The sequence below is a fragment of the Lissotriton vulgaris genome, chromosome 7 (genome assembly GCF_964263255.1).
Source record: "Lissotriton vulgaris chromosome 7, aLisVul1.2, whole genome shotgun sequence".
Taxonomy (NCBI): domain Eukaryota; kingdom Metazoa; phylum Chordata; class Amphibia; order Caudata; family Salamandridae; genus Lissotriton; species Lissotriton vulgaris.
The window spans coordinates 1,437,577,655-1,437,590,118 of NC_141695.1; the positions used below are offsets into that span (position 1 = coordinate 1,437,577,655).

Below are 12,464 nucleotides of genomic sequence, written 5' to 3' on the forward strand. Positions count from 1 at the left end.
TAATGGAGCTTCTCAATTATAATAGCTTATTACAGTTTACTTCTGATATCATAATACCTCCTGCCACAGTCAGCAGTCAAGGGTAAAGGCAGAACACACAGCATAATTTAAGCTACAATTTAAAGAAAAATATTGAAGTCTGACTTTAGCCTCTTCTGGTTGTTTTTCCTAGATGAACAGTGATCAACAGAAAGGAAATATTTATGACAATGTTTTTTTGTGTGCATGTTTTGGGTATTTACAGGATCCACAGAATATCGCTGCATGTTCCTACACATTCTGATCTATATTGTGGTCTTTAATCTATCTTGTATAAAACTGCTTCAGTATATTTTTCCAAAACATATTTAACTACTATTTAAAGTGTTTATTTTGTACTACAGACTCCACTTTTATTATTCAAGTCTGCAAGCATTCTACCTCTTTTATGTGAAAGAGCAACACACTAAATATTTAAGCAATTGGTGGGTAGGGTGATTATGTGACAATTTACAGTAAAGAATAAAGTACCTTTAGACATTAATTAAAAGGATATTGCAGTTACCTCAGAGTTCCATGACCTTATAAAAACACAGTCTTCAGTCTCATTCCTCTAAATATAGTCAAGGAACTCTGCTGTGACTTTCAATACCTTCATAATGTATTATATGGGGTACTTTAACCCTTATTAATATTATAATTATCCATATGACAAAAGGATTTGAAGATGAAGACAGTAGTTCAAGGTCTTGTACAAGTTGAGACAGCTATACTTTGTAGAATGATAGATTAACTTCCAACTTTGTGTGCATCAAACTACGATTACATAGACTTTCTTACTGAAAAGCTTAAAGTAAAAGTATACTTGCCTTACAAATGCCAAAGTAAATAGTAGTAATTAGTCCTAACTTGATAGTCTTTATCCCAGTTTTAGAACCATAAATAAATGTGTAGGACCTGTAGTACCCAATGTTCAAGATTAATAATTGGAATCAAAGTTCCAAACAATGTTTGATAGTGTCATCCATGCAGTCAACGTTCTATAACATTCATCGATCTTAATACTCCTTAGAAAATAATATGATTCAGTTGTTGTGAGGCATAAATAGTTTGTTCGACTGACAAGTACCTTTCCTGTATTTCAGTTGTAAATAAATAGTCCATATGTAAATTATCATGAAATAAAAACCAACAGTTGTTTTGCCCTTCTTGCTGGTAAACCTGGAGTTTTCTCACAGCTTAATTCCAATAACTAATCTTGGATATTGAGTACTACAAGTCCTACATTGTTTACTCATAGGAGATGCACAGCAGAATTAAGAATCCAATGTTAATTTGTCACCTGGAAGAACTGCACCCACTCGCTATGGCAGTATGGAAATGTTCCTCCCAGATCCCATGTCAGCTGTCCATTTTCAATAAACCGGCTTAGACCCTTTGGTGAAGTCAGCACCTCAACCTGTATAAACAAATTCAGTGTGAGACATCGTATAGTCTAGTGGGCATAGTCGTACAATATTGATTTTTTAATTATCATAGCCAAAATATCTGTGGCCCAAATATCAATATAGTAACATAGGTTGAGAAGTTGTACCTTGATGTTATGCATGTTCACACTTCGTAGATGTGAAATTAGAAATAACATTTTTATACCTATCTATATATTCATACCTTCTCTATATTTTGGAGACTGATATTGTTGCTTTAATTTAGGTTAGCACAATATTAAAAACTTGATATTATGACACAAAATCATTTTGAAGAGCTTGACAAGGTGAGATGTGACAGAGCAGAGCAGAGCCTCAACACAAGTGGCTCCTTTAAAAAGAAACACTTCTATGTCTAACTACTATGCAGGACTCTTTGGAACTTGGTTTGTGTATATTTAGCACAGCAGGGTATTCCTGGAATTGTTATACACAGCTAACTCTGCCAGCAGTATGTACGGATTAGCTTTGATTTAACCATGCTGACACTATGCATTGATTTCCTTGCCTGCAGTAATCCTTGTTGACATAGCGCATAGATTGTTGTCCTGGAATGAGGCCTACTGTCAGTGTAACTGTTCGCTGAATTTAGAATGCAGTTATGTGATGCACAATGTATTAAGGAGTCAGGCAGGGTGATCTGGGATACATCTGAAACATGACGTATTAAGGCATGGAAGAAGTGGGCAATCACCCAAGGCCCTCATTTTCCAGGAGGCCTGTGGGATAGTGAACCTTTTCTCTATCTTACATCTTTGTACTTCCGTTCCCTGACTTAACTTTAACATATAATTTGACATGGTTTGGCCTCGTGTGGCTTGAATGAGCAGAAAATTGGCAATAACATTCAAAAGTGTTTCGAACAGGGTATCCCCCAAATTATATATATTTTTTGCCTGCGGCCAAAAAATCCTCAAGATGACACTGGGAAAAAGGACTAACTTTAAAATGGTTTCATAGTGATATGAGCTATGTTTATACATTGTGTTGTACACTATTGCCTCTGATATTTTCCACTGTGTGCAGGAACTGAATATAGGTGTACACACTTCCCTAGGTTGCACTCAGAATAGACGTTAGTGGTTAGCTGCTATGTAAGTTCTTAAAAGGAGCAAGCTGTCAGTTCTCTAGGAGGTGTTTGTGCAAGGGGAATTCATCTAGGATATGTGTACAAACGGTGAGTAATTGGGGGGATAAGTGTGTTCTCACCAACCTCTTGCTATAAAAGACAACAAACCGAACAATTTGGAGGAAAATGTGGGCTGTACTATTCAAACAATATGGTTTCTAGCTAATGCTTACTTTCAGTGCATACAGTGCATGCCTGCAAACATATATTCATGGTTCTAGACTTAATATGGGTACTGACTATAAGCAGTCTCAAGCGCAGTTAAATAAATATAGTGAGAGAACGCCCAAATGAATAATTATTAGTTAAGTATAAACATTAAATATTTCCAACACTGTTTAGATTTGAAATACATATGTTCACTTCATACCATATTTTTCTTTAGTATTTGCTTCATTTTACTGTATGCTTGACTCTGATATAACTCTCTTGGACTACTTCCCATCACAATACATTAGATGGGGAGTATGCAGATAGTCTCATGTCACTCTCTTTTAAATGTAATTGAATCCGCAAAAGGCATGTTCCCCTACTTAAGTATCTGGTTTTGACAAGATTCCAATTAATGCTATAATTTGGGAGCAGAGGCATGAAGTGGGTTGACAGCTGGCTAGAGGACAGCATGTTATGGACTTAGAACTGATCATGCTGCAAATCATATTCAGAAATGGGCAAGAGAGGAATAGATGATTTTGCAACTTTACCGGAATTATACGATTAGAAATGCGTCAGGGTGGTTTGTTTTGGATGGTAAAGCTGAACTGTGTAAAGGTAGATTTTAGGGATACTCAGTTGGTTTAAAAGTGGTTATTCGGGCTAGCCTTGGTCACAGAGTAGAATAAATGGGGTGATAGCATGACTGTGCAGGTAGCAGAGGATATGTCGGAGGGAGCATCATCCTAGCATCTCTACCTGAATTCCAGGAATCCTTTCAACATGTGCTGCACCATCCTTCTCTACCAGGACCAACAAAGTGTGGATGGAGTCGGGAGATGATACCTGAACAGGAAAGTAGGTAAAACCAAATGGCATTAGGGTACAAAAAAATCCATATAAGTGCCAACCACATATGCCACACTCTACATTCACCGCACTATCACACATAAATAGCCTGGTCTTGATCACAAACTACCATCTCTCCTCTCACACGTCAATGCGCACAATCCCACAAACACACAAAAGATTTGTGCTTCTGGTATCTACAGCTTCCTCATGCAGACATTGTCTAATACTTTTCCTTACTTCACATCCACATTGTTTTGTCACACACAGCATCCTTATCAGTTTTTAGCAGTGTTCACATCTCTCTCATAAGTAAAGAACAAAATTGATTCTTTTTCATAGGTCATCATTCTCTCCCCTCTCATCAGACCCTTACCCCTAACAGACATATGCCACCATAGTCCACCATGCCTATATAAATCACCCCACTTGTGTAAAAAAAAAGACCATTGGTCTTCTTATCAGCACAGAAATGTCATCCCCGAATCCCACACTTCAGCGTACTATCATAAAAGACCACACAAATTGTCAAAAGGAGAGTAGTCTTGATTCAACCTTGGTCAAGTCGAGACAAATTAGCACCGGTTTAGCTAGTAAAAGTGAGGATCCAGAGTTTTTGCAATATTTAAAATCATTTGACTTGTTATTGCTTCAAGAGACCTGGGAGGAGAGGCATTTGAACTACAAGGATACACATCCTGTTGTATCCCAGCAATAAAATGCTCTGATTTTGGTAATCAATTGGGGGGGGGGGGGGGGGTTTAATGACTATGGCATCCATAGTAACAATAGGAGAGATCACAACAATAAAATCCGAAATAGCACCCCCAAGCGCCATGCAGGCGGTAAAGATAGTACTCGGTCTTAACTGCGTAAGCCAAGAAGTCATACTAGGTAACACCTACATCCATCCCAAATGGAAATTGAAAGCTGCCAAGAAATTGATAGAAGCCACAAAAAGATGAGGGATGAGGAGGATACTGACTATATTATCCGAGCAGGCGATTTTAATATGTATCTTATTTGCTCTGGAGTAGGTGATGCCTTTGATCGAGAACTTAGCGCCTCATGGGAAGTGCCAAGAGAGGGCTCGCCAAAAATTAAGAAACCTACAAGTTGCTCAAACCACTTATTATGGCAACTAGAACATCTTAATTTAAGAGCCTTGAACGGGCGCCTGCGGGAGGACGACCCACCGGTCGCAACATTTCATTCAATAAAGTAATCTTCCAATTTGGATTATACATTCACATCATTAAATATGCTTGGTAAAGTAACTGCCTTTAGGATAGGGATTTGGGAATACAGCGATCACCAGCCTCAAGAAATAACAATAAAAGTTAACTCACCTCTTAAGATCAAGCCATTTACAGGAGTTAACATCAAAGCGGCCGCAAATCTTAAGTGGCTGCGGTGCAACCCCAACAATATTAGCACAATATCTTTCACGGTAAAAACACTATATGCTCAAATGGCAAGTCTCACGATAAAACCAGTAGAAATATGGCAAAGTTTCATCATATCCGTTGGTGATAGACTATTAAAAGGGCAATTGAACAGGGTGAGCCCACAAAAGGGAGCATCAACAAAATCACAACTTAGCCCAGAAATTAAAATACAAAAGCAAATTATAAATCGAACACTAAGACAGATGCGATAAAATCCAACAAATCAGGACCTGCAAGTTGCTCATCGGGAAGCAAAAACTATTTTAAAAGAAAAGAAATGGAAAAAAGACACAAAAAAACAACGAATTGTGGGCCAAAGCTCCTCCACGAAGTTAAACAAAAAAACAGCTTATGGTTTTGGCAAATAATCAAAAGAATTAAGAATCCAAACCATCTTGATTTAAACTTTAATATAAATGAGGAAGCATGGACAGGATACCTCTTCAAGCATTTTAACAGTATTGCCGCTGGTAATGAGGAGAACTTTGAAGAAATATGGAAAAAGGGGCCCAGCGACTTAATCAACAGGGAAAAAACAGGCAATGGCCTTATGACGCCCACTTCCTAAGAATCAGACACAAAAGGAATCATGTTACCCTATTGTATGGGTAAATCAATGCTGGCTTAAATTCTTCTCCCTCTGTCAAAACTGAACATTACGAGTCTACATCAGCTGATATTAAAAGGCAAATAGCTAGGGGCAGACCCCCAGGTGTCCCCGGTCCAAATGGCACTCCATCAATGCTATATAAAACAAACGCAGAATTTTGGGAGTGTAGCATTAACACAAGTTTTTAAAGAGATAAAGGATACCTTGACATCACCAGAGTCCTGGTCAAGATCAATAATAAGGCCAGTTTTCAAACAAGGCGACAGGAAACTCCCAAACTATTATCGGCTCATTTCCCTTATAGACGTGGAGGCTAAGTATTTTGCAGGAACCATACTGGAGGAGTTAACATCATGGGCATCTGAAAATTCCATCATCCCAATTAATCAAACAGGCTTTTGCCGGGGTCAAGGGACCACAACAAACATCTTGGCACTGACCCTACTGATGGATGCAGCAAAAGAGGCCAAATCTCCCCTATTCCTTTGCTTTATTGATTACACTGCCGCTTTTGATCACGTCAACTGTATCAAGCTCTGGCGGAAATTGTAAAATTGGGGAATACCTAAACGGCTTTTGGACAAGTTAAAACTACTGCATACAAACACCTGGATTAAGGTAAAACTAGGAGCAGGAACGCACCTCTCCAAACCCATCCAGACAACAATAGGGCTAAAACAGGGTTGTGTTCTAGCTCCACTTTTATTTAACCTTTTCCTTGCAGATCTGCCAGAAGAACTCAATAGATGCCCCTATCATGCACCACAACTGGGGAAAATGTTTCTATTCAATCTGCCATATGCCGGTGACTTGGTATTGATAAGCTGGACTCCCATCGGCCTCCAACATCTTTTGAATGTAACTCATACCTTTTCAGAAAGGAATTGCCTGCAAATATATTTTTCAAAATCCAAAATCATGGCAGTGAACTATTAGAAAAAGAGGAAGACCAATTGGCACCTAAATGGACAAGGGTCGGACTTGGTAACTACTTACAAATTCCTGGGAGTAATTTTGGACCATAAGAACTCGTTCAAACCCCAATTGGAGTCCTTGCAGGGAAAGGAAACTGTGACTTATCTGGTGATAAAATCCTTAAATGTTAAACTTCCTGACTTAACGCTTGACCCTTGCTCCAGGTTTTGCGTGCAAAGCTACAGCCGATCCTCACATATGGGGGAGAACCCCTTCAAGGAAAGGATGCTTCACTATTGGATGTAGTGATAGCTAATTCATACAGAGCAATCTTTAACTTGCCAAGATATGTTTCTCCAGCGCAAATTCGGTTAGAATTCGGCCTTCTAAAACAAACACTGGAAAGAAGGGGTGCGTATGTCGTTAGTTGGCAAAAGATTCGTAGTGCCGAGGTTGGTTCTTTAAGTTCCAATGTATGGGAAGAGCTACTCCGACATCAAAAATCCTCAGCCAGAGATTATTTATTTGACTCGCTCCAACTTTTGGGATTGTCAGACCTTTGGGGCACTTCCACTGACCTTTTGTCTTTTAAAAAACTTGTGAAAAAATCAGTACGAATCATATCCTCTATTGAGGACAAGGAGGCATTAACTAAAAGGCTGGATCACGCTTAGCGATTATGGAACATTGCAACCTCAAGCGTACCTTAAAATTGGAGTTAATTTAAAGACGAAAGAAAAGTTCTTAAAATTACGCCTCAGAGTAATCCCAGTTACCCCTCACTTGCCGCCATGGGAAAGAAAAAACTGCCCGCAGCATTGCTGCCTGTGCGGAGCTGGCAAGGAATACATTATTCATCTTGTTTGCATCTCTTCTAAATTAAAGGATATTAGACACAGTCTGTTACATCCATCCTTCAATTTACACGGAGTTCGAACATGCAGGCAGTCAGTCAAATCGTGTTTTAATCCAACTGAAACAAATTAAACAATTGGGTCACAACGTTTTTTGACCTAGTAACAAAAAGGCACAAGAGCACGCTGAGTGCGGATCAGCAAAGGACAGTCCGGACAGGTCCTTGATGGCAGCTTGAAATATCTGAAGACTTACCACACGCACCTGATGTCGAGGTAACAACTGAGCAACGGTACAACGTGGGGAAGTATAGCTTCCCTAAAACTAATAAATTACAAAAAAGGCACAAGAGCAAGTTGAGCGCGTCTTAATGAGAGGCAGCGCAATTTGCTCCTTGATGGCAGCTTGACACATCTGAAGACGCACCACGTACACTTGAAGTTAAAGTAAAAATAGAACAATGGTACAACGAGGGGAAGTATACCTTCCCTAAGACCAACAAGTTAGTACTATCTTTCCCTCGGGTACTTTAGAACATAAGCATTCGGTAATCTATCTAATCTAGAGTCAAAAGGTTCAAAGGTTCAAAATAAGCTTTATTCGATATTCAAAAAGAAATATCATATAAGCATACATAGCAATAAATTAAAAAGATATCAATAATTTTAAGGAACATACCATTTCAATTTAAAACCATCAATTTGTCAGCTAACAAATACAATAAGCAAAATAAGGAGCATTTAAAAAAAAGACATCAGTATATACAGCATTACAAACAACCAAATACAGTAAGGCAGGATCCCAAACATAAATAGTTCTTTTCCACCCCAGGGTTGAGATGGTAACATAGGGGTTAAAGTAAGTTATTACAAATCCCAGTGTTTCCCAAAAAGGTCATGATCTATTTTATGAGTCCGACCATGTAAGGTATGATTTCTGAAAAGGGGGAAAACAAGGAATTGAGGGATAAAAGTCATATAAGTCCCATATAGATATTGGGCCGTCTCTCTCTTGAGGCGGCCAGGATTTCAAGTAAGGGGCAATGTTTCTGGCTCTAAATCTAACAAGTACCAGGTCCCCAGGAACATCCTTAGGAAGGGAACCCAACCAGTCCACCCTCCTGACGCTCCTTATTGCTCCATATAAGTGACGAGGCAGTGGCCTATTTTTTGACAGCCAAAATTTGGTTTTATTAACTAAGTCATGTTGACTCTCAGTTTTTCCAGGTGGAAGAGCAGGGACGCCCGCAAGAATGCATACGTATGGGGCCGCTTCCGGTGGTAAATGGATAGAGTTAGCCTTGTTATGAACTACTCTAGGTGCGGTCAACTGGGGAGAGGAGACTTTGGGAGGGTGTTTAGTTACTTTTTGCCCTACTGTACTAGGGCCAGTTAATTGTATTTGGCAGCTTTTGTCCCGCACAGATGGTTTAGAGCCTTGATGAGTAGGAGGTGACTTTGGGCGGTTAAATGTGTCACAGCGTTTGTCAGCCAACAGGTTTGACTTGATGGCTGACTCTATTCCAGTAAGCCTCTCCCCTAACATGTTAATTTTTTCCAACAACGGGGCTATCAGAGAACTAAGCAGTTGTTCAATGAGCGGTAGTATATGCAGGTGTGGAGGAGGGGTTAAGGCATCTGGAAGCTCAACAATCGATGGAATCATTGGGGAATTAACAGTGAGTGAGCTTGGGCACGGTGTTTGAATCCTTTTCACAGATGAGACCTGAGGGGGTGGAATACCTGGAGTGTTCAAACTGCAAGTTTTGTTGAATAAAGTGGGGTACTCTGTGAGTGTGGCCTTATCTGATTGTATGATATCGCTTTTGGGTGGAAGGGGAGTTTCTGATATAGCATAGGTGGTTTGACATAAGAAGTTTAACTCGTCTAACCAAGAGAATGTTTGTTCAGTACCTGCTACGCTGGCTAAGTAATCCACTTTAGAAGTCATGATGATAAAGGGATATAAGGCAGCGATATGTCAGCAAGACCATAAATATAGAGTAAAGGTCTTTACCTTCTTAATGACCTACAATGTGGCAGCCAAGGGGGGTGGCCCGTCCCGTCCTTATCCGGCCTTTGAGGGCCTAAGAGGGCCCGCCCTTTGCCCGGGCTTAGCCCGCGCGCGTCCCGCGATGCGGGAGGATATTGTTATCTATGAGGAAGTGACGATGAGGGGGCGGAGCCTCGTTCCGGTGTTGGCCCTGCGTCTCCTGGGCCTCAGTGCACCAGCAAAGTAAGTTTTTCTTCCCCCCAGCGTTGCGCCTTGCTTCTCAGGCGAAGCGTCTCCCGAGGAGCGGGAGAAGCGAGCAGTTTTGAAATGCCCTGGTGAAAAGGGGGCGGAGCCTCGTTCTGGTGTTGGCCCTGTGTCTCCTGGGCCTCAGTGCACCAGCAAAGTAAGTTTTTCTTCCCCCCAGCGTTGCGCCTTGCTTCTCAGGCGAAGCGTCTCCCCAAGGGCAAGAGTCAAAAGTTTTAATCTAGAGTCATTCCTAACTGTCTCTAGGTCTCGAGGCATTTGAATTTTAACTGACGATGTTGAACTTGCATAATGCAAATGTTTAAATATTTCAATTTTATTGATGACTATAAACTGGCATTAAGCACATTTTTAAATCTCAGAAAGCTGTAAAAAATGAATTCTTAGTCATTTCTAGTAATATTTCACTCTTTTTGTAAATGTTTTAATTAATCATGTACAGAAAAATATCTTACCATTACCACTTGGCTGTGTTCAGCTTACACAACATACCCAACTGTTGTCTTATATTCCCAGCACACCAACCTCATTGATTCACAGTCACAGGCTTGTTTCCTTCAATCAATGCACCTTTTTTACCAGAGGCATATACCAAGTTACTGTGAGTAATCCTCCGCCCTTACATCTCAAACATGGGATCATTTTCAGCAGCCCCGCATCCTGCCTGCCATAAATTCATCAATCTTATTATCATACAAGTTCCTGTGCTGCAACATATATGGCCCCCTCCTCAGTCTGACTCTCACCTGCACAGTCCGAAGCATTGCATACAGGGTGGGTGATGGCAGCTTCTTCCTTGCATCCATAATCATGAGAAGACCAAGGCTCTTCACATCCTTCCTGTGGAATAACAGATGGTTATTCAAAGTTTTACTTGAGGAAATAACTTTCATTTCCTCGAGAAAACATCCATCCCCCTGCCCTCACCCACTTCAGATGTCCAACCAATCAAAGATCTCGCCTCACTCTATTTGCTTTCAGAGAGATCGTGAGATCATGTGTAGTTGGATTCACAGGTGGGTTACCCTTACATCAGAGTTTTTACATTGCAGGTAAGTACATCAGATTTTTCACATCCTAGGTAAGAACATTATGGGATGTTTTCATTATCTTTACATTATGGTACTTTATATCAAAAGGTGTGTGTGTGCGCATATATAATATGTGTGTGTGTGTGAGTGGTATGTTTGTGTTTAAATATATACTTACATATTTAAATATATAAATTGAGAAATTCAAAAGTTAAAGTCATGGTTAGATGTTAAAATAAGATAAGAACGAATGCTTAAAAAACAAAAAAAACAATGACATTTATAAGCAATAGTTTAGTGAACTAACTATAACTTGTGCCCATGTTTTGCAGTGCCTATGACCTTAGCTACAACATCCCTCATGAGATGGTGAATGACATCACCGATTTCGACACTGACAACACCTCAAAATGACATGATTAATGACATCACTGCAGACATCTCATATGACTTCATCCATGATACTGCTATTCACATTATTCCATGTACTCCTATATAATTTTAAAAAAGTAAAGGCATTAAGTCATATCCAGCATAGAGTTAATGTGTGTACGTGATAGAGCACAGAACTGAACAAGCGCATGCCCTGGAGGCAAGAGTGGCTGACATGTTGAAAGTTCTATAGGACACCATTACAAACCAGTAAAGTTTGGGGTGCAATTAGTAATCCATGTTAAACAAAGAAAAGGCAGAGTGTGCCTAATGTGGGTTATAAAACCAAGTTTCAAATTAGGCTGTGGCTTAACCCCTTCCATGCTGGTGACGAACCCCAGCCGTCATGCTCTGCGGCGCTCGTGTGCTGATGACGGCTGGGGTTCGTCACGGCCCGGCCCTGTTCTTTTGTTTACCGCACAGCGGCGGAAACGGCCCAGCATGGAAGGGGTTAAGGACAAAGCCTGATACAAAAAACCTGTGACAAAACCAAAGCTTAAATTATTCACCAGTGCATATCTGGGCCGATGCAATGGTGGATAATTTGAATAGTTTCTCGCTAGTTCTATAGACAAATTCTATGTCAAGAGGATGTTTATAAGCTGTGGGTGTTTATTTCCAAAACTCAGTAGAAACTTTAGAGGCATTGCAGTTTGTTGAATAATGAAGATGCAGGTGCGACCCACATAAAAAAGCTCTAATTCACATTGTGGTTCTCAGCATGAGTCTATGGCTGTATGCCATTGTGCTCATTTCAGGAATGTACTGCACCGCCTCCCCCCCCCCCAGCCACCCACAACTAGTCCCCTTTGTGCCACTGTCTAGGAGAAATAGAAAAACCATAGCAGCAGAGACATTCACAGTCATGTCAACCAGGACACTGGCAGAAGGCACAAATGGTTAGGACAAGACAATGCCAACTTTCTAAAACAGTTATTTTCAAACTTATGACTTAAAATATGACTTTACTACTAAAGAGGATGTATATTACCAAACTACGGAGGGTTGACCATAAGCCTTACTGAATGTATCTTATCAGAGGCTAATTCATACCCGTCAACCTCTAGACTCTTGACTGCTTCTTTTCAAAGTGATTTTAACCACATTATCTGAAATAACTTCTTTCGACATACCTTTCCAAAAACAAGATCCTTTAACAAACTAATAACAACCTCAGAAGTCATACCTCCAACCATCTGCATCTCTGTTACTTAGTTTAATAATCTATATAAACAATGGCACACAGCTCTTTCCTAGGAAGATTTGAGAAAAGAGACATCAAATTAATGGCCAGTTTCCGGCAAGGACCCTATTGCTACT

General features: G+C 40.1%; 1 protein-coding gene across 2 annotated transcripts in view; it reads right to left on the reverse strand.

The window, feature by feature from the left end:
- Positions 1–12,464, reverse strand: part of KIAA1755 (KIAA1755 ortholog) — a 696,136-nt gene that overhangs the window by 296,128 nt on the left and 387,544 nt on the right. For both annotated transcript variants that reach the window (XM_086932242.1, XM_086932241.1), the window contains exons 6-8: positions 10,428–10,521; positions 3,508–3,594; positions 1,322–1,438 (exon numbers count right to left, since the gene is read on the reverse strand). In XM_086932242.1, the coding sequence (XP_086788368.1) occupies positions 1,322–1,438; positions 3,508–3,594; positions 10,428–10,521 (298 nt within the window). The remainder of the gene's footprint in view (positions 1–1,321; positions 1,439–3,507; positions 3,595–10,427; positions 10,522–12,464) is intronic.